This window comes from Aplidium turbinatum, chromosome 18 (genome assembly GCF_918807975.1).
Source record: "Aplidium turbinatum chromosome 18, kaAplTurb1.1, whole genome shotgun sequence".
NCBI lineage: Eukaryota > Metazoa > Chordata > Ascidiacea > Aplousobranchia > Polyclinidae > Aplidium > Aplidium turbinatum.
In genome coordinates, this window is record NC_137489.1 from 10647003 (window position 1) to 10672185 (window position 25183).

The window sequence follows — 25183 nt, forward strand, 5'->3', positions numbered from 1 at the left end:
ACAAAACCCGCTGCATTTCACCATCCAAGAAAGGTATAGTTTATATAACGAACGTGAACTTGCAAAATAAGGAAACACAAAACGTTATATACAAGAACTGAAATCCCGTAGCACCCTACATGTGACGTAGAATGTGACTGTGACGTAGCATCGTAAAATTTTAACTATTCATAGCTGATGCTGCAAATCTGCATTATTTGGTACTGCTACCCATTGTTGGCAAGCTGAGAACTTCCAATAATTAGTTGGACGCCACGGGGTTGTACAGTTAGCATGCCAGTTCAAAGCAGGGGCATAACAAACGATGGGGGAGGGCATCGTGGGAAATTCAGTCTATATGAAAATGGATTGCGAACGAGTCAAACGTAGCTTGATGCAGAAAAATAGAAACAGTAATAAAAAGTCGAATAATTAATTGAAGACGGCAACAATTCTGGTCTCGTGCAATTTTGAATTAATATTCAAAAAATATACACTGCATAACAAAATATTCAGACAGCAAATCGGTCGTTTTTACATTGATTCAACGTCTGCAGACGTTGAATCAATGTAAAAACGACTGACTTGCTGTCTGGGTAGTTTCAATGTTTGTGTTAATAACGACTGAGTCTTGATGCAAAATTAGTCCGAAAATTTCTGTAAAATACAAAGCTCAGACAATTTGGATATTATCATGAGATAAACATGCGTGAATTGCTTCCCTTCAAACTTGATACAGGTGGACGTTAAATTAAGTTAATGTCCATGTTTGTCAGAGCGGTAATGTTGGCATGGTCGAAGAAAAACAGACGCAACTACTCTCATGTGTAATGAATAAGCAGTGCAACTGCGGTGTAGTTGCATCACTTTCAAAAGAGGTCAGTAAATGTCTGGCCTGGGTGAGAAGGTTTGGAAAAATTACAATAACGGCTTATGCCACTTTCAAATTCCTCCTTAGTCCACGGACAACCGCTTGTTTTGCTGGAACTAATTATTCGCTATTTAGACTAAAATATTGCGGGAATTTTACTGAAGCATTCCTTATAACTGTACCTTCCCAAACAGCAAAATCCAACATCTGCAGACGTTGAATCAATGTAAATATGACGAATTTTGCTGTCTGGATTCGTGAGACATGAGGGATGGTCAAGCATTTGGGTGAAAGAAAATTAATTCTTTGAAGCAATAGCGACGCTACCAGCAAACCATTGTAAAAAAACAAAAACAGCAGCAGCAGAGTAAAAAAGTGTAACTACAAAAACAAACTGGCAAGACGATACAGAAACTGTTGGTAATTGTCGGACAATAGTTGTTACAATGGCAGCAGCAGTATATTTGTCTTTTAAGCACTTTAGCGCAGAATAAAGTTTGCAGTGTTGGAAGTATGAAATGTTGGCAATTTTGCAATATAAACGTCTTGAACGAGCTTTCAATGGACATGCGGTGCACCTTTAGAAAAAAATATTTTGGAAAAATTCCTAATATTCTTAGCAAGTTGAAAATAAAAGTTTTCTACTTTCAAACTCCATTGTTGAGCAATCAAAAGATTCTTTGAAATATTAAGCCACCGGACCAAAACAACTGTAGCCATTCGAAAACACACCAGGCATTGTAACAAAAACACAAAAAGTCATGCTCATGGTCCTTTGTGGGGACACAACACTCCTCAGAACTGGAATCAACCGGCGGAAACTGGAAAAAAAAAGAAACTTAATGATGGAATCCTTTGATAAACAAACATCAGCACAGTACAAGAAACAACATTTCTAATATTGGCTTTTCCCAGGTAGCAAAACCTGTCGCTTTAACATTGACTGAACTTCTACCGACGTCATATTATTGCGATGCTAAAGTTGTACTACTGTAGATTAACTAGCAGAAATATTTAAGCACATTTTACATGACAAAAACGTTGGATTGTGAAGTTGATGTATGAGAAACAAGAGCTGTTGTTACAAACTTGAACTAGAGCAAGAAGGGACAATAAATAATCTTAAACATAAGCCTTTCGTGTAGATAAAACTATTAGTTCAAGTAAATCACCAAAAACAATCTAGATCCCATCTTTTACTTGTTAATTCGCAGAATTCACCATGCCAAGGTACTTAATTACTTACCCATGCTAAATATTAAAGAGATGAAGACATCTACTGCTCCTTGACATCTTCCTCGCCAACATCGTTATCATCCTCTGGTTCCCTCTCATCTGCTGCTCCCTCTTCCTCCTCAATTTCCTGGGATCAGCATTAAGTGCAAGTTGAGTGAAAGTCCCGGATGTACATTGATGCATTCAATCAGAATGTATTCAAAATGTATATATATAGTTTGCCTGCTTTTTAAATAATAATTTGATTTGTCTCAAACTTACTAGTTGCCGACTTTCCAGCAATTTTGGAAAGAAAAGTTATAAAAAAAAGAATTACATTAAATTGACGAACAATTACAAATAATACATCCTAACAGCTCCGAGATGGTGGGATCAGATCAGTAGACCATGAAACTCCCAGCTACCAAAACCCGTCTTTTTACATTGATTCAACGTCTGTAGACGTTGAATCAATGTAAGGTTTTTGACCGCGGCAAACTGTTCTCACAGAGTCTTTAATATCTGAAGACTTTGCATAAATTCTATCATTCTAATTATTGTACTGAGATTAAAATTCAATTGTGAAGAGTTTTTCGTCTGAAAAAATGATCTCTTGCCCTGCCATGCTTGCCTTCAGTTTTCTGAGAAGAATCTGTGCTCTTTCAAGTCTCTTTTGCTTTTTGAGAGGTGTAAGGAACTGCCGTTTTCTCATCTTGCAAGGAGTCAACTCAAGATCCTTTTCCATAATGGTTCTCATTGAAATGTTGCTCCCATTCATGTCTTTGGTCATTTGACGGATGGATCTGTTTGAGTTTCTCCTCAGTCCTCACCCTTACTCGGACAGCCTTAACCACTTTCTTTGTTCGAGCAGTGCGAGGTCTTCCACTCCAAGGACGATCTTCAGATGTACCAAGTTTCTTAAATCTTTTTACAACATGGTAAACGGTGGATTGGCAACTTTTAAGAGCTTAGTGATCTCCGAGTTGGTTTTCCCCGCGCGATGGAGCAAAATGATGGCCTCTCTGTGGCCCATTTTAGATCTTACAATAATATTAATACAGATACTTACAATCAGACCTAAGTTTTAGAGAGTTTAGCAAGATCTTTAGCATATTGAAAGGAATGTACGTGACATTCAACATGTTTAATCATAAAATGAAAAACGTCCAATGACTTTTGTTCACCCTATATGCCAACTTACAATCGTTGATGTAATATTATATTAAGCACAATCAAGAAACTAAAATGGTCCTGGGCAGGTCATATAGCAAGATATCAGGACAATAGATGGACTAAAAAATTAACAACATGGACACCACGAGAAACCAAAAGACAGAAAGGAAAACCTGGTGAGTGAGATGGAGGGACGACATTGAAAAACAATGCAATACAACCAATTGGTACCAACTAGCACATAATCATGTAAATTGGCATGAAAAGGGGAAGGCTTACGCTCTGCAGTGGGCTCTCACACGGAATGGCCCGTTTCGGTGAGTCCGATCTCTATTCGGTGATTTTTTCAATTATTTTTTTTAAATTATCGGGTACCGTAGCCTAATTATCATTGCCGTTTTAGGGTTAGAGGTTAGAGGTTAGGAACTCACCGAATAGTAGCAGACCCGCTCTCACAGGCTGAAACTGATGATGATGATGATATGCCAACTGGGCCGAGATCAAGTTTTTTTTTTTTATAAAAACATACCTCATCGTCTTGAGGGGCGGCATCATCTTCGTGCTTAGGTCTCTCCTTCCCAACCTGCTCGTAATATTTGTCCATTTGTTCCGAAGTCGATCGTAAGAAATCAGCGAATTCCTCCCAGTGATTTTCCGGAACTTCGCGGAACAATAGACAAAACATGTGATCACAAAGGCAAAACTAATCGCTGGTTGAATACATTTTTACAATTTTGACATCAACGGTTGAAAAACATGACTGCTGCAGGCACTGGGTAGGATTCAATAACATTCCTATTACTTTCAAAAACATGTCGACTGTCACAAAAAAGAGCCTGCGTTAACAACACATCGCGCACGAGAAAAAGGGATAGGCTGCGAACAAAGTCCGTTACACTACAACAAACGAAAGTTTGGCTCACTGTTAATTGCAGATCGGTAATTTCTTGTCTGTTCTGTGACGCGCAGAAACACACCACGCTGGTTTTGGCCCACGTCGAGAAAGAACTGAAATGAAAAAAAAAGGTTATCTTGAGTTGAAGATAAGTAAATTTACAATGGAAAACATCAATCTTTGAAATGAGAATGTCACCACGAACAACTTCAACTTGAGAAGAAGTTTAAACCACAAAAGTAAACTCTGTTTGCAAGGTTGACAGTTGAAGGTTTCTGATGGTAAATGAATGTTGTCAAGATATCATTTTTCATTATTTTGTTTTGACAAAAATGTATCGGATAACGAGCACTTCGTAAATTTCAGCCAAATTGTTTGATTTCTCATCTCTCTGCGAGGTGACATCACCATGTCGCCATCCGAGTATAGGAAGGCTACAGAACTCCTTGCGAGCAAAAACAGCATTTTTAATATGGATTCAACACCGCTTTTGCCAGTTGGGTTGTTTGTAGATCATTATTACCTGTTTTGAGCGGCGTCCTCCCAGCGTCCGAGCAGGAGGGAGGTCGGGCTGGTCGATGGACTCTTGCCCAAACTCATCGATGAGGCCAGTCAGCGCATCCCGGAACTCTACCATCCCTGCGAGACAGGAGAAGAAGGATTAGAGATGAGGATTATCTTGGCGGTGCTTATGGTTTTGAACAAACTTTGTTTTTTCAGCTAGCAAAAACCGTATTTTCACATTGATTCAACGTCTGATTTTGCTAGCTGGGAAGACTTCCATCCCCTTCTTTAACAGAATTCCGGAAGGTCTTTACACCAACTAACCGGATTCAAACAGACGTTTGTAAGTAAAAAACAACTTCATAAAAAGCGATATATATATCAGTACTGCATAGGCGCCGACTTTTATTTTTGCACGGGGTGGCGGATAGCACAATATGGAATCTAAAAAAATTCAAACTGCATGTTTTTGTTTGATTTTTACTAAGCATGTTTCGTAGATGCTATTGTCTTTTCACACCTGATTTGTAGCTCGATAATTTACAAAGCAACTTTAAAACAAAGCAAAGGAGGTATGTCGTGAATTTTATTGTTACGTTGCTGCTCAGACACTTATCATTTGACAAAAGTATTTTTGCGAACAGCAGCTCTGTCAATCCAACTGTTAATCAACTGGTCAAATTGTAACCGTGAAGCTTCAGCTTGATAAACATTTAAAATTAGGACGTGGTTCAATCGCTGTTGCGTCATGGTAGATCGCAAGTAGGTTTTTATGCGCCTGAGTGCACTAAACGATCGCCTCGCAGGTGGTGGAAGGCAACGATAAGTATATTTTCACAATGCAGACCACGTTTGGAAGCATTAGTGAAATTGTTTCATTGCTTGCAAATAGATCAAGCAGTTGCGACATAGTTGCAAATCGGACAGAATGCTCTATCTTTGCATCTATCGTATTCTTGCCACGGGAATTCGCTCTCCCACGATTTTTGATAGCTCCTCCCTTCAACAGCGATTATCGTGCTCGGTTCTTCCACCTCCCTGATAATGCTAACGCCTTTTGGCAGTGGCACACTTTCGTTTCGTTCAGGCGTTTGGTCACTTTCATGCTGGCTGAAATCCTGACTAGACGGTAGACGCAACAAAAAATGACTCAATGGAGGGCTGCAATTTTGAACGCTTTTTCAGTGGCATCTTTAAGCTGAATAAAACTGGAATGTCGGCGAAAACTTTTACTGGACGACTTTTCGTAATTTTTTCTATGATGTAACAAGCAACTCCTGTGTCAGATCAATAAATTCCCGCCTCACAGTTTGTCACGCATTGACACGGTGACGCAATATTACTGCATGAAGTAGATAACAAAGTAGAAATTAAAGCATGAAGTAGATGACAGTACACTCCAATTGAAATCGGAAAATAATTCAAAATGCAAAATGTTGAGTAGGCTAATTGAAAAAGGTTGCTTTTATTATTGGGAATTGGCAGGGGGTGTAGCTTTCCTCGAATAGAATCATGTAAACGTGTAAATTTGCAGAACGTTAAAACTGCTACTTTATTAAGTGTAGCCTACTTTTTAAATAAAACTCAAAAAGTTTCGAAAATTGCATTTTTTTAATGAAATTTGAAAATAGATATTCATTTAGGGGGTGGAGCTATCAATCATCGAGATAATTTTATTTCCAAGTATTTTATAGCTGGCATAATTTATAGCGATATTATGAGCAGTTTAAAAATTTTCAAAAAAGATTTTTGAGGAAGGCAAGGGAAAGGTCGTATTTTATTGATTAATAAATCACATTGTAAACCTAACAAATGTAACAATGACTTATGACAAGTAACAAATAAAACGATCGCAACAACAACAAGGCAAAAACTCGTAGCCACGTGTTGCGTAATCTTCACGTAGCTTGCTTGATGTTACGCGAGTATCATGCTTATGACAAAAACAATCATTTTCTTCGCAATACTGTATTGGTTCACCTCTTGCTTTACGTTGACTTGAAGCGAAAACCAATGATCAAAAAAAGATTTAAACGTCCGTTCAAATTACATTTATTTGCAGTAAGTAATGTAACCTAAACGGGGTGGCTGCCACCCCGTAACCCCGTAAATCGGCGCCAGTGAGTAGGCTACTCGGATGTAGTGCGTTGTGAAGTGAATAGCCCAAACAACCAAGTCAGCAGTTATGTATCAATGAAGGCTGTTCTGTGCTTATAACAGTTGGTACAAGCAACAGTTACGCGAGACGTTATATACATATCCCCAAGTGTAATAGCAGCTGGCTCATTTCAGCTGCGAAGGCGTTCGATAGTAACTCCAGCTCATTTTTCAACATCTTGCGACGCTGACACGACGTAAATATGGCGAGTTATATTTGCTAAAACCTCAATTTCTATAGCTTAGGTATAAAACGCATCGTACGAGGGAAAAGCTGAATCCTGTTCTTGATGAAAATCCATGCTAAGTGCTCAATCTTGGTTAAGTGTGACGTTCAAGTACTGCAAAATTACAGACAACAAAGATTTTAAGAAGTCAATAATTACCCTGAGCGGGAAGAGCTATCTGGGGGGGATTGGGAGGTCGGCCTCCGTTGCTGTATTGATAAGCTTGCTGCTGCCTAAGAAATAAAAAAGTCAAAAATTAGTCACCAGTATAACTTAAAAAGAAAAAAATTGGTCTCAGTATGAATAATAAGAAAACACCGCAAGTACCGGTATCCATCATATGTATATATCATGTAACCATTGTGTTATTTACTGTCGTAAAGCATTGCAAATGTGCACCATCGTTAATGCAATTGTAGCCAAATCTTCTGAAAAAGACTATATTAATAGCAAAATCATGTTACCACATGCTGGTAATAAACTAGATTCGTTTCCGCCTTGGGAGTGTTGAGAACTTTTACCTCACTCTGAGGTAACGACCTCGCTGGTTTTCCTTCAAATCAAGAAAATATCTCTTGTTCTCTCTCATTATTCTGTCGGTCTTCAATGACGCCCTTTGGTCTTCCTGTCAAATTGTTGTACAAGAACAATCATAAAATAAATGCAACCGTTGAATTTACGTTCTGAAATAAAGTGCGTAAAAAAGTTCAAACTGCATCAACCGTTTTAGCCATAAGATAAATGTCTTTTGATGTATATGTGATGTAAGATTATTATCAGCTATCGTAAATAAAGTTCAATGTAAGGCCAAAAAATAATCATGACATCTTAAAAATAACAAACACAGTTTGTGTTTTACTCAGTAAAAGATTGTGATCTGAATACTTGTTTCTCGATTTAGTGACAAAATAGCAAGTGTCTCTGCCACATATTCAACTCCAGGTCAGAAAATAAATATAACGAGTTTAAAATTGTGGTGGTTGTTTTAAGGATTCTTGTGTGAAGAAGTGATGACACGTAAATTGGATTATTATTGTACAGTTGTTATAAACATGACATAAAATTGAACATGTAGTCGTGAAAAAAGCTTGTAAATAAACGTTGTATAACGACAAAAAATGACATTCACATATCCTGGTATACTCACTGGAGGAATATCAGGATTTGAAGGACCCAGAGTAGCATAGTGTTCTATAAAATCACCCAATATATTTCGGAATTCATGAGCTATTGCCATTGACAGTGTAAGTCTGTTCTTGTGCCCTCCAGGTGTCACCTGTTGACAAGCAGTTTTAATCTCATAACCTTCATGACACAAGCATACAATATGCTGTAAATAAATTAGAAAAGCTTTCATAACCAGTCTGAACATGTAGCCAATGCACCAAACACACTCATCGCAGATCGTACTATAGTCTAGACCAGGGGTCACCAAACTTTTTCTCTGAGGGCCGGATTGCTGGGAGATTTACAGCTGCGGGCCGGATGCAAATTGCAAGAAGATATACAACTATTTAGAATCTCCATTGACTTGAATTGAGCACAATAAATAACAAAGTCAGCCGTGGAATAGCAAAGTTGTGATGAAAATCGAAAGGTTGCTGGAAAACTTATTCCCTGCTGTGATACATTACAGGGCATCGCGCTCTTGAAAAAACAATACATCTTTCCAAATTTGGCCTAGGCTGTCCCGGTGTCCCCATTTGTGGTGACCTAATGATAAACAGCAACGTCAGTCCTTTACAAAAAGTTAGGTAACTTTTTCCTTAACAGTTGTAGTGCAGCTGTTATTTCCGCACTTGGCGGGCCGGATGAAATCAGTTTGCGAGCCGGTTCTGGCCCGCGGGCCGTAGTTTGGTGACCCCTGGTCTAGACTAAGAATTAGTTCAGCAATAAGCCGATGGTTTTGCATTCTGCAACATATTATTTTTGGGTGTTCACATTTTTTAGAAAGTTTCAAACATTTGCTTGATTTGTACAGTGCCTTTTTATTTCATGTAAAGTATATTTTGATATGACATGAACAGCTATTGTACAAACTGCTAACCTAATGTGTGTTTAAAACTGGCTGAAAAAAGTGAACAACCAAACAACTGGTTACCGTATGCAACTGATATAGCCATGTAATTATCAATAATGTAGTTAAATTTCACCTCTGCAATTTTGACAAATCTTCCGCGAGAATTCTGCTTCACATCCAAATAGAAACGCTTGTTTTGTATATAAACCATTTTTGAAGCTAATTCTTCTGTTTCTGTTTGCTGATTCTGATAATAAGGCTGTTTCCCTTCTGCTACAATACAGTGCGGTGTTAAAAAATAAATAAAACAACAAAGCAAAAGGCTTTTCAGCACAAAAACAGTGAAACAGAGTCACTTTACTCCATCACTGTGATGTGATAACAATTCGGATGAGTTTAATCATCAAAATATTTCTTAGATTTGTGTATGCATGATGATGAAAATAAAACTATAAAGCCACTTAAGTACAATATACAATGGAATGTATATAAAGTGTGTTTTTTGTTTTCAACATATTATATTATATATTTGATGACAAAGTCTGCTTATACGAAATATTTACATTACACTACTGTGTTCATCAAAATATGAAGCTCAGACTAATGTAGAGGACAATTATCCGGCTTCTTGGATGAAACACTGATATCGCATTAAACCTTTTCGTAAACTTCGTATTGTATGTTCCAATTTCTAATCACTTCTTATGTGTCAGGCGTCAAGTGCGAATGTGTAAACGTAAGTTGTAATTTGTGGTTAACATTTTTTCTTGAATATTTATTTTAAAACCTTTTCTAAGCAGTATTATATACGAAAAATTCTGAGAACACTATAGCCATGGAAAAAGCAACAAAATTTTATATTCAGCAAAATATATAATACACAAAAGCCAATTCTGAATCATCAAGCACCCCAAAACATAGCCTACCAATAAATCCTTGTCCCACATTAACACTTTAATCCGCAGAAAAAGCACAGTGGTGCTAAGCTGGTTTTTTTTTCGCTTAGACTTTTCGGTCATTTGTCCGAAATGACTTGAAAAAATTCGGTCATTTTTTCTGATGAAAATATTTCCTTTTAAGTAGCTGATACAAACCAAAATTTGCACTTCTTGACTAGCTATATACAACATTAAGTTTCGCTGAGAAACGTATATTTTTTCGGACATTTTGACCGAATTGACTATATTTTTTTCGAACATTTTGCTAAAAAATCAGTCAATGACCGATGAATGACCGAAAAAAAAAACCAGGTGCTAAGTCTTTCTCACAACTATCATTGCTACTCCAAGATAAAAAAAATAAAATAATTTTTTATTATAAAAAAGAAACGAAGACAACAGGGTTTCAATCTCAAATTGCAACCATCAAGGCATATGAAACTGCAACTTGATATTAACCACGTGATGAGAATTGAATAAATAATGTAGCAAAAAACAACAAGAGACCATCAGTTAGCCTATTCTACTGCAGACAAAATCAATATATACATATACCTGCTTGCACATCTCCGTCACCATTATTTTCATTTTCCTTGCTGGCCATCTTTCTAAATTTCAATATCACTTCACAATTTTGTTCATAAAAGAACCATCTTCCAAGTAACTACAGGTAATCTTAGGCTATACTGTCACCACAATCTACAGAGAATCAGGGATAGGAAATATTAATAGTGTTGATGGATACAATGGATGAACAGAGCCTAGAAAAAATGTCAGCACTGCCATTAATCAATTGATTGAAAAATGGGAGCTGGTATACAAGCCTCCCCTTGGTAACTCATGACAAAGAGGAATTGACCAAAACATGTGGATTGAAGTGTGTGAACAGTAAAGCAAAGGTAAAGTAGTTTCACCTTATATGTTTGGTCGAGTCATGTCTTTGTCATGAGTTACCAGGGGGGGGGGGCTTGTATACCAGCTCCCAAAAATCCTCTTATAAATTGCTTCTCCAGTAGGTTATTTATTGATTATGCCTGCAAAATTTCTTGCCATTCTGACAAGAAATAAATGAGTATATAGTTGTAAATCGAGTACGTACTACGTAGGCCTAGTTGAAAACATTAAAAAATGACTCAAACATTTGAAAAACACACATCGAAACACAAGCTACATTACTCACATTTACCACTGTAAGTTTTGACACACAGATACATTTAACAGAGTCAAAATTTTACCATATTCAGAATCCTGATGAAATTTATTGCTTCTAAGATACAAAAAAAAAATTTGATCAAAAAATTACTTTTATCAGGAGTGGCCCTAACTCACCATAATCCGAAACATGAGCCTTTCTTGGCAAAACTTTTGATAACTCTTAAAGTTTTAGTTAACTGATATATATATATATTATCAATCAAGTCAATTCACAGAAAACAACAATTTAATAAATTGTTTATTGCATATATTCAGTGACGTGCGGTGAGGTTCCTAGATGGTGAGGCACTGATTTTTTAAAGTCACGTTTACAATAATTTTTCTTTAACAACAACAAAAATGATATCATACTAAAAAAAATATATATATATAAATTACCGTAGCAGCATAATTTCACATTTATTTACAAATAAAATCCATGCGCCTATCCTTTCGGACAAAAACATCTGTTTCCTTTATTTATAACTTCAACTTTAGATTGGAAGTTTAGTTTTGAAAAATCTCTCAGATATTAAGTCTTCCTCCGTTTTAGTTAAATTTTGTATGAAACTATCCTTTACACTGCAAGAATTCACATACACGTACTATGTGGGTATTCCAGCTTGACGAAAAAGGTTTCATAGCAGTGACGTCATATTTGAGGCATGCCTCAAATCCTAGCTAAGTCGTTCATCATGATTTCTGGGCGACTTTGCAAAAGAAAAAGGCACACATAATGCAGTGTACAGAAGTTTTCTGATCTGAAATGAGGCACAGCTTGACGCTGCTTCTCCTCGCACATTTCAACAATTTTGACCACGTGAACGCTCAATATGAATATCGCCACAGAAAAAGAAAAAATTAAATTACAGTTTGGGTGTAGAAACGTGAAATTTGGAGAGAGGGGGCACGACTACAGCAATTCACACAAATTAAAGCACCTAAAAACGTGCAATATTTACTACTTTTTAACAAATAACATTTATTCTGTGATAACCATTACTTTGATATAATGTTTGCTTTGCCAGATGTTGGCAGGTGAGGCAGTGCCTCACCTGCCTCCCCTGACTGCACGTCCCTGCATATATTTCATACGGTAACTTTGCATCTAGAAGAGGGCATTATCTGGTTGGATATAAACTATTACATGTCTATTACCAGCTATTTTATTCTTTATTCTGTTTTGCAAAAAACAAACCAGAGCCGTATAACACGGTCTGGTATCCATAGTTACTTTAACCTGTAATTTGCAGACTACATTCCAATCTGCAACAAATCACTTCAGAAAAATGTTAACCTAAAAAACTTGCTTGTAACAATCTTAACATTTCATAGCTTAAATTCGATGATTGAACTAAATACAATGCACTACACCCCTGTGACACCACCACATAATCATTTTTATTCAATATGCCAATCTGCCAAGGCTCAAGGCCAATAAACAACACGAAATATCAAGCACTCAATTTTTAGTATTTCTTTCTGAGCTGTCACCGATCTGTACAGTTGACACTTGACAGTTCACAGTAGGGTTGCCAGAGGTTAATCTACTGTATAAAAGAGTCCAAGCATTTGCAAACAGTAGCCCAAAATTTTTTTTGGGTTTTAAAATAGAGCCCAAGCAAAGAGATAGGTTATTATACAAAACTTTTATAGAGCGCTTGATCATCAGTCCTAAATTATAAGTGTTATTCCAGTTCTTCACATCTTTCAGACAGATTGGCAACCATGCATTTACTCAACTGTTTGTTAAAATAACTACAAACAAGTACCTAAACACAAAAAATGGTTTAATTGCTTTTCGTGATGAGCTTACGCATCAAAAGTGTTCCCCTCAAGATCATCAACACTTTTAATAACCCACCAAGGTCGATCAACATAGCAACTGTCTTTTTGTCTTGTTTTTTTTTATTTAATTTTACTCATATAAATTGTTTAAAAAAAATTCACTAGCCTTTTTTTCTCATCTTTCTAAATTTGTAAAAATTTTATTAAGGTATTGCGACCACTAGCTTACGCAGGGGGGGCCATTGGGCCATGCCCCCCCCCCCTTAAAAATGTTTTAGTAGTTAACGACGTAGATTAATGTATTTAATATGTTTTGGATTAGGCTGTCAAAGCAATTAACAATGTTGTTCTAAGCCAATACGAAATACATGGCCCAATCCACCTACCCCACCCCAGGTATGCCAATGTAGCATAGTGTTCTGTAAGCCTATTATAGTGAGAAAGAAATGGATAAAGTCTAAACTAAAATCATAGACTGGGATATCATGAAGACGTCTGGGATATCAATGACCAGTGGCATAGCCAGGGGGGTTCGGGGGTTACAACCCCCCCTTTGGCACGCGTGTGACGTCACGATATTGAGAATCATGCTTTCAGTCTCTTTATGCTTGGGAATGATGCTTTAAGTCTAAAAAAACTTGCCTTTAAACAAAACTGCATTAAAAGAGCGAGTTTTGCCAATACCAAACATCTCAGCCAGGAATTAGCAACAAGAAAACATAAAGACTTAGCTTGATTTCCAAAAAATGACTAAGAAAACATGATCTTATCCTTTTGCTATGCCACTTGACAGCGCCATTTTACAGGAATATTCATACCAGGGATATCTATAACTACGGGATTGGAAACTCTATGGAACTAAAAACCATTTTATACACCAGTAGGGTCACTTTTCTATGTGCGCGGCTGTGATAAATAAAAATAATCACATAAATTGACCTCAAAGGGCAGCAAGTAGCCTAGTAGGCTAAACGAACAACCAAAAGTGTAACAATCAATTCACCTGCTGTAAATTGTAAGGTCTACGCTTGCCTGGTTTGTTTATTTGTTTGTATTCCATTAGTGTATTTAATTTTCTGACTGTATTATTGATTGTTACACCAAATCCTGGCATAGCATGCCTTTCCAAATGCCACTTTTGTAAATTTATCCTACATATATTACTATATTATACATTAACATATCTTAATATACGTAGGCTATATCTTATCATATATTACACCCGAATAGTTAAGGATGATGATTACTATCTTTACTCTTCCATGAATAAGCTACTATACTGTATTGCATAATTTTATATTGCCAGATAAGAATATATCACTAAGTTACTACAAGCTTGCATCTAACTACCCCCTGATTATTATAAGCTATTATGTTTGTTCAGAGGATCACTTGACTTTTCGTAAGATTATTGTTTAGATTGGTTTGGAAAAGATGCTTGAAACAGCTCAGACACTACATCCTTCATCGGCACTACCAAAGAATCTCCACCTCTCATTAGCGATACCAAAACACTCCATCCTTCACTGACGCTATAAAAGATCATTCAACTCTTATTGGCAATACGAAAAACACGCTGCAATATCATCATACTTCTTATGCTCTTACATGTGCTGGAAATTAATTTAAAAAACAAAGCTTTTTTAACTATTTTATCTTAATAATGAGCTGCCATATTGTGTATTTGTTCTGCATTTTATAAGCTACTTAATTTCGTTGCTGCGAACACTTTATTTCTGTATAAAACCTGTAAATAGTCCTTGTTTTGATAGTCCGTTATGTAATTACAATATGTGTGTGTGTATTAGTTTGTTTTTGTGATGTTGTTGGGTTCAGTCGTGTTCTCATTGCTTTAAGAATTGACGCTCCAGTTGTTTTAGGAACGAGGAGGCGACTGATTCTTAACTTATTCATCTACTTGTTTTAATGTATCAGGTTTGGTGGCCGTGCTTAACTATATTTATCGATGCATATACCGCAATATTAGATCCTTTTATGCACGTCTTAAACCATTATGGTTTTGCCACCTTTTCCTTTTGTTGGTTTTGTTACTGTATTTCTTTTTCACAATATCATTTCTTTTGTATTCTGACAAAGAAAAATAAATTGAATTGAATTGAATTGAATGTATTCATGTTGTATTTTGTTTGCTGCTTAAAAAATTTCCAGAATGACTATTGGTTTTAGTTCTGATGACATCGTTGTTCCAGACAATTGTTCACCTAATCAAACGTCATATAAAAACCGTTCAAGTCTACTGAATATTACGTCATGGAAATTCCTAAAACATGTGCCAAAATTGCACCATCGTTCGTAAGACTCGTGTCAAACCTGTTTAAACCTGTTTCAGTTGAAACCTGTTTAAACATGAAATATTGCGTCACACTACTGCTGACGTGCCTTTGAGTTATCACAAATTTTTCTGATTCATTCTTGAAGTTGTTTGTTGGAAGTCGGTCGCACATTTAACTGGTTTATTTGGTGCTTGCTAGCTGGACAAATTCTCCGTCTTTTATCCAAGTAATCTGTTCTGTAGTGACAGTTTTTAGAGGTGTACGGCGTTGCATCTCGATTTCGATAGCCGCGGGCTAATTTTACAGGAATACACTTATTGAATAGACATTTCGAGGAGTGTTTCTTTTTCGGTCACTACATGCAGACAAACGGATCCGGGAACTTTATGTTACAATTTTCCCACGAAGAGATTATGGTTTACCGCTGTGACCATAAAAATAAAAGACGATTTTGTTAGCTGGTAGGCCAAGAAGCACTTGAAGGCATAAAAATAAACGACGTGTTTGTTGTCAGCTAGTGCAGAAGAACTACTTAGAAGTACAAGAAATAATAAAAGAAGATTTGTTGGTTGGTAGTCTACACTCTTACAGAAGCAAAGAAAAGTAATTTCTTCTCAGTTTGGTACTGAAGAAAAATAACTTTGACATTCATTGGCAAGAAAGAAGATTAAAAGACAATCCATCTGTGCTTGTAGATTCAAGTGGAAGAATCCAAGCAAGTTTTGTGGACTTTAGGACTTCATACTCGTACAGCTACGGTATCGTGCATTTAAATTCTTTTTTGTATTTTTTACGGTCTTTGCAGTTAAGTTTTTTATAACTACTGTAGCCTAATAATTTTGTGTGTATGTGTAACTTAATTTTTTTAATTGTTAATTTAGCCCCAACATTTAATATGTCTACACTCGGTGGCGACAAGGACTCGACCGCCGTAGACTCGACTGATTTTAAGCCTGATGATGTTCTTTGCGGTCGGGCAGGCCATTCTGGGGAGGGACCCAGTAACGATGAGGCTAAGTCAGTTCGAGAGGCCCGGCATCTTAGACGGGATATTTTGACTCAAATTGGGAAACTTTCTGTAGCCCTAGGTTCTTTGAGTGATAAGCAGGAACTGTTAATTTTTAGATCTAAGTTATCTACTTTAGAAGAGGAATTACGGCATTTCCATGCTCTTTTGACTAAAATCTTTAACTCTGCAATCTTGGCAGAACTTCGTGATAGGGTAGATCCCGAATTTAACTCGTTAAAAAATAACTTTGAACAAAAAGAAAGTGAGTTCTCAGATATGTTGGATGCTGACATACATCCTGAGGATAGCGCCTCAAATGTAAGCACTAGGATGTCTAGGACTTCGTCTCGGATAGTGGCACAAATTAACCTGCAGCTGAGACGAGAGGAGCTCCAGATACAAGCTGAGGCCGAAGCGAGAGCTGCTGAGGCTGCCGCGAGAGCTGAGGCCATTCGAGCTGAGGCTGCCGCGAGAGCTGAGGCCGAAGCGAGAGCTGCTGAGGCCATTCGAGCTGAGGCTGCCGCGAGAGCTGAGGCCGAAGCGAGAGCAGCTGAGGCCGCCGCGAGAGCCGAAGCGAGAGCTGCTGAGTTCGCACTCAAAGACGCTCAGTTGAGGGCTGAACAACGTAAAGAGGTAGTTTTATCTGAATATCGATCAGAGGTGGGCTCTCGGCGTAGCTCTAAGAAGGGCTCTTCCAGGCATTCCAGAAATGAACATCAATCGCAGTTTAATTTACATAACCTTTTCCAAACGCCCGTTCAACCTGTGAGTAGACCAGGGCAATCCACACGTTTTCCAACTGTTTCAGGAGGTCTCGGGGCCGCGGCTAAGAGTCTTCCAAATGCTGTAGAGCCAAGGTCTGCGAATTACAACCGAACTCCTCCCCCAGAGCGTACAGGTCACGGGGCCGCCATTAGCAGTCATGCTTTGCCCCCTTCACAGTTTTCTGCGCCGCTAGGTTTTGATTGCCCAGCTACACGTAATTTGGGTGGTTGTGAGAGGCGTATCGCGTCTCCTGATTTTAACGTGTGTGAGGATCGTGATCGGGCTGTGCATGTGACTGAGCCCACTCAGCCCCTCAAGGGATATAGCTTGTCTTCTCCCACTAAATCGAGTTCTCAACAGCAGGATTGCTTTTTTACCAAAATAGTAGGACGTTTTTCGATAAGGCGGCCTTGATTGGTTACGATGGTAATAATATGCCATTTATCTTCTTTAAAAATCGTGTTACGGCCTTAATGGCAGCTTCGCCCTTTAAGGGGACTTGTTTGACTTTGTTACAAGCAGCTTGTGTTAGAACAGCTGCGCAAACGATTGCTAATTTGGTTTCTGACACCCCTGGCTTGTCAGAGGAAGACAGGATAGAAATGTCGTTAGCTCGCTTGTCCCAGCGTTTTGGGGTTCGTGGAGGTCTTTTCGCAGAACCAGAAATTAGAAAGTATCGCTATGGTAGCAAATTGACTTCGACCTCTTCCAGTGATCTAAAAGAGTTTAAAGATCAATTGTCCCAGTGTCTGCTTTACGCGCAAGCTTATGGTCAGCGTGACAAATTGGAAGGACGTTTTGTTTTGGATTTGGCTAAGCGACTCCCGTTTGACGCTAAACAGCGTTATCTTGACTTTTTAGGTGATCAGTATGGTGGCACTGATGAGCCTACTTTTCAGAGTTTGTTTGAATTTGTAGTACGGGAGGAAACGCGTAAGTCGACTGATTTTAGCATTATGCTAATGGGCGATTCTGGTGAGTCGCAGCAATTTAAAAAGTTTGGCAAAGGAAAATTGCCTTCATGTCCGGTTAGGCAGACGTCCGTAAAACCCCATGATGATGTGATGTCAGGGAGTTCGCAGTACTAGACTGTTGTTGGCGCACCGCGCGGTGGTGAGGCTAGACGTAAAGACCTGCCGGCATGCATTTGTTGTTCGTCACGTGGTCAAGTTGAATATTATTTTTTGTCTAATTGTAAAGAATTTTTGCGCTTGACACCTAAAGATCGGAGAGATGTCATTGTGAAAGCTGGCAAATGCTTGAATTGTTTGCGCCAGCATATGGTTAGGGATTGCGTTCATGCAAATAACTGTCGTAAGTGTGGGCCTAACAACGATAGGAAACACTATTTTCTTCTGCATGATTTTTATGTGACGTCACGTGATTCTCTGGATTCTGTTGGGAAAGATGATGCTCGTGCCAGAGTTCCTGTGCGTAATGTTAAGATTGGAAATGTTAAAGCAGCTTTTAACCGCGTTACTGCTGCTCGTGTTTTGAATCCAATGACTGGCAAATCGAAGTTGGTGTATTGTCAGCATGATCCTGGTTCGCAGTTGACGTTTGTTTCGAGTGATTTGGTGTGTGAACTTGATCTTAAACCGTACGATAAAGCGTCGTTTAAAATGGATACCCTGGCTGGTCAGAAAGCTACTTGTGCTGACCTTGTTAAACTCAACATCCAGTCGTTAGAGACAGATGAACTGTTTTGTGATATAACTTCGGTGGTTAACCCAGCTTGGGCTGACGATGTTAAAACTTTACCGCATAAACAAGATTTAAATGGTTTCCGTCATTTTCATGACGTGAATATGTTTCATTTGAATGATTGTAGTACTGTAGATGTACTGATTGGAAACGACAACGCTTATTTGATGTGTGCAAAAGAAGAGCGTGTTGGTGAAAATCGTAGTGAACCGCATGCTTTACTCACTCCTCTCGGTTGGTTGGCTTGTGGTGGTAAGTCACCCTTAGATGAAAGCGTTGCTAACGTGTGCAGAGTGCAGACGTCTTCAGAGTCGGATGTCATCTCTGGCTTTCAGCGTAAAATTGAGTCTCGCGATATGGAAATAGCAGACCTGAATAAAGTCATTCAGGATTTGACCTTGCAAAATGAAACCTGTGAATTGTCTCGCAATGACATTTTGGCTAGAGAACTTGTTGAACCGAATATTGAATTGAAAGATGTTCGATTTGAGATACCTGTTCCGTTGAAGGAAGATATTGATCTACCTAACAATTTGTGTTGGCGTCAGATAGAGTTGCTGCTTTAAGGAAGAAGGCTTTAAAACAACCTGAATTTCGTGATTTCCTTACTGACACCATGAAAGATCTTAAATCAAATGGCTATATTGAGCGTACTGGTGAAGCAGGAAATGTCAAGGGATTTGAATGGTATTTACCATACTTTGTTACGTCACAATTAAAAAAGCGCATTGTTTACGATGGTAAGTCTGAATTTCGAGGAACTTGTGTTAATGATGTAATGTTTTCGGGTCCTGACTTGTTAAACCCTCTGGTAGATGTCTTGGCTAGATTTCGGCTTGGTAGATTTGGTCTCATGGCTGATGTGACTAAATGCTTCTTTCAAATAAAGTTACCTGAGTCGCAAAGGGATTTGTTTCGTATATTGTGGTTTGAAGATGATGACCTTGAAAATGGTAGGATGGTACCATTTCGTTTTTGTGTACACCCTTGGGGAATAAAGAGTAGTCCGTATATCGCTTGCTTGGCTATAAAGAAAATGATCGAGCAGAATCCCAGCAGTGCTGGTGAATTGACTCTCTGCAATATTGCAAATAATATGTACATGGATGATTTTATATTTTCGGCTGATAGCTTAGAGGAAGCTCAGCAAATCACTCATGAATCAATTGCTTTGTTTGATAGCCGTGGGTTTAAACTTGTTAAGTGGAGTGCTAACAAGGAGGCTATGATTGTCTTGTCAAATTTGGATAATGAGATGCTTTCACCTTTGATTCGTGACATTGACTTTCAGACTGAAAATATGACTTTGCCATCAGCGAAGACATTGGGTTGTGTGTGGCAAACCGAGTCTGACGAGATGCGTATCGCATGTTCCATAAAGCCCTTAGCTAAACACACGCGCCGAAGTATGCTCAGTCAGCTTGGACAAAATTTTGATCCGCTAGGCTTTGGAGCGCCATTTTTTCTAAAAGCACGCCTTATACTTCAGCAATTGGCGATAGACAAGTTTGATTGGGACACCGAGGTCCCTGATAGCTTTGTTAAAGAGTGGGGGTCGTGGCTTCGCTCTTTGACCTGCTTAAGGATTTTTCGTTACCGAGATGGTATTTTGCAAACTCTGGCGTGTGCAGTCCGGATGATATTGTTTCATATCAATTGCATGGGTTTAGTGATGCTTTGAATCAAGCTTTCTCTTCTTTTGTTTACTTACGTAGACTGGTTAACGGAGTTCCGAGTGTGTCTTTCGTTCTGGGTAAATCTACCATTGTTGTAAAAAATCAGTTTTCTTGGCCGATAGCTAGGAAAGAGCTTGTTGCCGCTTTGAATACAGCAAGCAGTAACGCACCCAGAAAAAAATTTAGGGGGGGGGCTAATTCAGAAATTTCGGGCGAGTGATTTGCGACAATAGTGACAGTAGGCCAATGCCCATCCCTTTGATTAATATTCAAAGGCACTCACGGCCCACTACCCACCGGTTGCCGATACATCAGTATTCGTTCTCTCAATCAGATTAGAAGTTGGCCTAGTGAACCCCATGCTATTAGAATCATCAGCACTCTCATTCCTACGTCGACTCTCGCAATCTTCTATAGATCTCGACTTTTTTGTCATGTATGACAAAATAGAATTAGCTTTCCGTTTGCCAACACAAATAAGTGCGAAAACAACAACTAGCACGAAAACAGTTTGAAACAAAACACTAATTGTGTAAACAATAAATTTGATGTGGACATTTTTCCTACTTACAAAACATTTAAAATTAGTTGGTATTTTCAATTAAAGTCCCAGACGCCTTCGTCTCTCTGCTCAAATGTCGTATACAGTTTTACACCACGAGGGTACGGGAGCATCTGAACGTTAGAGAGTTAAATAAAGGTGCCATCAAAGACCATAGGCGGCCTACCATGGAGTGTTCTTTTTGCACAGATCAAAAATTCTCTGCTGACTCATTTAAAATTTTACGCAAAGGCAAATCCCAATTTGACACCAAAATTCAAAAAGCACTGTTAACGCTACAACCCAAATTCAAACAAACAATTACTTGCTGGAGGCCCGTCCATTCTCCTTAACATTTACTTGATGTATCATGTTCCCTGTGGTGCAAATTTTTTTGTAGTTATGTAGTTGCCTTTTCCTAATGTAAATTTACCTTCAAGAAGTTGAACTTTATCGCATTTTTTAATTACCTTATTTTCAGATTCCTGATGAGGGCTCAAAGTTTAGCCAAAATCGTTCGACTGTTAAAAATATTTGTAAATATGTAAAATATATTGTTATAGTTCTCTTCCCTGTTGTATTGTTGTGTCTTATTTATATCTAACCTGTAAGCAAAAGGTATAACTTAACCCTATCTGAATACGAGCTGTTTTTGTACGCGGAAAGCACGTCACGGGCTATCTTAGCCCCGTGCTAATTAATCGTTAATAACGGGAGCTATGAAAATCACAGAGCCAAAATACTTTACAAAATAATAGCCATGTGTATTGTGCATATAGAAATTAAATTTTTATCCAACAAATTTATTGGAATAAAGTGTTTGAGATGAAAAGGCGTCAGAAAGTCGGTTTTTATTCTACTTTCCCAAAAATAGCTTCAAAATTGAAATTTTCGAATTATAACACAAAGTAATGCTAAACTAAACAAAAAATTACTTTTTCTCATAATTATAAGGCATTTTTTGGCGTTTTTACATTTCAAAGTAATTGCACTAACATTTATATTGCCCTTACATTAAATTATATATATCTAGCATAGACGAAAATGTCTAGCCACCTGAGACGAAATGCTTATATTGTGAAGGGCAAGAATGTAGAAAAAGGACCAGTGTAGGTTTAGAAAATTTGCAAAGAACAAAAACTAAAAGTCAAGAAATTTCACATTTCTAGCACATTTCCTTCTGTAAAATATTTTACTACTGGAGAGGGGCGTCCTCATAAAGCCGGTGTCACTACAGATAGGGTTAAATGGTGAACATACAAAACTTCATTTTTTGTGGCGGGTTTGGGGGGGGCTTGAGCCCCCTTAGCCCCATGCTGGGTGCGCTACTGACAGCAAGACTCGTGAAGCAGGCCTACGAGGCATTGAAGATGCCCGACTGCCTTAAGTATTTTTGGTGTGATTCTCGTACTGTGTTGCAGTGAGTTAAAAACCCTGATTTACGTTTGAATAAGTTTATTACGCGTCGAGTTGAGCATATTTTATTGTTGTCTGGAGCCCAGGATTGGCGTTTTTGCCCTACCGATATGAACCCAGCTGATGTTGGCACAAGGCCAAATCTTATTACAAAGAAAGAATTTCGAGAGTTGTGGTTAAATGGTTCTAGTCTTCTCTACCAGTGTGACGAAATTCCATCTGTAGAAAATGCCACTCCAGTACCTGTCCATAGCCTATATCTTCGTGACGAAGAGGAGTCGCTTGACGTTGGACAGGGTGGTCTTCACAGATTGATCGAGGCCGCACCTTCTTTGTATGTTATGAAAAAGAGAATCGCTTATTTGGTTGCTTTTGTTGAATTTTTGTGCTGTAAAACGAGAAAGCGTAGCTTTGTGAAGCCAAAACTGGATGCATCTTATCTTAACAGTGCTTCAGAGTTGGCTGTAAAGTTTGTTCAGAAGAGCGTGTATGGCGATGTGGTACATTTAATCACCAAACGATCGCCGGATGCCCTTGAGGAAGTGATAAAGCGAGGTAGTGTTGGCGCTTCGCAACGTGAGAAGGAACGCTTGAAAGAATTACGTTCACTTAAAAAGTACAGACCTTGTGTAGATGACGCTGGTGTAATCCGCATTGAAGGGTGCTTAAGTAATTCTCCCGAGATCTCTCTTGAAGCAAAGCATCCGATTGTTTTGCCTTCGAAGCACCCCTTCACTAGGCTTGTTGTACTGTCGCATCATAATGGAAATGCGCACTGTGGAGTACAGCACACTTTGTTGTCTACGCGACAGAAGTTTTGGATCGCTAATGGTAATGCCTCCGTGAAGAGGTACCTTAATGATTGTGGTGTATGTGCGATTGAGAAAGCACGGCCTATAAGGCAGCTCATGTCTGATTTACCTTTGTCTCGCACAACTGCGCATAGGAAACCCTTTTTTGATTGCGGCTTAGACTATCTTGGACCTTTAACCTTTGTTGAAGGTAGAAGTCACAAAAAAGCTTGGGGACTCTTGTTCACATGTATGGCATCTCGCGCTATTCATGTTGAGCTGGTTACGTCATTGTCGCTGAGTGATTTTTTACTTGCCTTTACAAGGTTTACAGATTTACGTGGGCAGGTTAATGCTATCTATTCCGATAATGGAAGTACCTTTCAGGCAGCATCTAAGAAGTTACCCGAGTTGATAGAATCAGCTGAATTTCACAACGTCCTGAGACAGAGAGAGATAAACTGGGAATTTATACCTCCGTATGCTCCGGCGCAAGGTGGCGCCTGGGAGGCAATGGTTAAACAATTTAAAATTGCATTTTTTCACATTTTGAACTCTTCAAGTCGTAAGTCCAATTTTATTGAACTGCTTACGTACACAGGCAGTGCCGTTCGGATCGTGAACGAACGCCCTTTGGTACCTTTGAGTGACGACCCTAGGGATTTTACTGTCATCACCCCTGCTTCACTTTTGACCCCATACTTAGACCCATACTGTGCTGTTGGGCAACCACATGATCGTGACCAATTAAGAAGGGATTATCGGTTCAATTTGTCACTTTCTCAGCAGTTTTGGAGTAAATGGATCGATTTTTACTTGCCAGGTCTTCAGGGCCGGAAAAAATGGCTAAAAATGGCCGAGAATTTGGAGCCTGGTCAACTTGTAGTGGTAGGTTCTCTCCAGGACATTGGTAAACGTGGGAAGTATCAACTTGGGAGGGTGCATGAGGTAGTTCCACAAATTAGGAAAGGGAAGCCTGTGGTTCGTAGAGCTAAAGTTGCCGTCTGCAACTATGATGACAGTACGGGGAAAGTGAAAGTAGACTATGTGTTGAGGGATATTTCGTGCCTCGCCCCCGTAAAGAACACCTAAGTGTTAGGGTTTGAGCCTGGTTTTGTCTGCGGTGGCCGACACTTGTCTGAGCCCAGAACAGTCGGTTATTATCGCAACCATTGTATGTAGCGTCATTTTTTGCGTGTACCTACTACCTATGGTACCAATTTCATGTATCGTCGTGTTTATTCTTATTGCTGTTCATTCTTTGCATGCCCTTTGTATTTGCGTATTAACTTAAACGTGAGTGATTTGAACAATTTGTGTATCATGTGTTTTTATTCATTGGCTCACAATTGTCGTCAATTCTTTTTTAGTTATGCCATGTCAGACTGCCATAACTAGGGGCCACTATGTTCCAGACAATTGTTCACCTAATCAAACGTCATATAAAAACCGTTCAAGTCTACTGAATATTACGTCATGGAAATTCCTAAAACATGTGCCAAAATTGCACCATCGTTCGTAAGACTCGTGTCAAACCTGTTTAAACATGTTTCAGTTGAAACCTGTTTAAACATGAAATATTGCGTCACACTACTGCTGACGTGCCTTTGAGTTATCACAAATTTTTCTGATTCATTCTTGAAGTTGTTTGTTGGAAGTCGGTCGCACATTTAACTGGTTTATTTGGTGCTTGCTAGCTGGACAAATTCTCCGTCTTTTATCCAAGTAATCTGTTCTGTAGTGACAGTTTTTAGAGGTGTACGGCGTTGCATCTCGATTTCGATAGCCGCGGGCTAATTTTACAGGAATACACTTATTGAATAGACATTTCGAGGAGTGTTTCTTTTTCGGTCACTACATGCAGACAAACGGATCCGGGAACTTTATGTTACAATTTTCCCACGAAGAGATTATGGTTTACCGCTGTGACCAATCGTAAATGTATTGATTTCGTACTGGATTGGTCTGTGAATAAGTTGGTGATATAACAGCATATTTCACTGATTGCTGAACACTCCTCATTTAC

General features: G+C 38.6%; 1 protein-coding gene across 2 annotated transcripts; it reads right to left on the reverse strand.

Annotated features, from left to right (window-relative positions):
- Positions 1-23: 23 nt before the first annotated feature.
- On the reverse strand, positions 24-10674 carry LOC145787386 (transcriptional activator protein Pur-alpha-like). Of its 2 annotated transcripts, none has more exons than XM_082599124.1 (10): positions 10535-10674; positions 9175-9311; positions 8169-8297; positions 7543-7646; positions 7181-7254; positions 4657-4772; positions 4162-4246; positions 3768-3898; positions 2097-2213; positions 24-1671 (listed from the first exon to the last, which is right to left on the reverse strand). In XM_082599124.1, exons 1-9 carry the CDS (start codon positions 10581-10583, stop codon positions 2127-2129), a joined length of 912 nt encoding a protein of 303 aa, XP_082455250.1. In that variant the 5' UTR covers positions 10584-10674; the 3' UTR covers positions 24-1671; positions 2097-2126. The 2 variants fall into 2 exon arrangements, with proteins under 2 accessions (XP_082455250.1, XP_082455249.1); XM_082599123.1 differs by having other exon boundaries at positions 9175-9314.
- Between the last annotated feature and the right edge of the window lie 14509 nt (positions 10675-25183).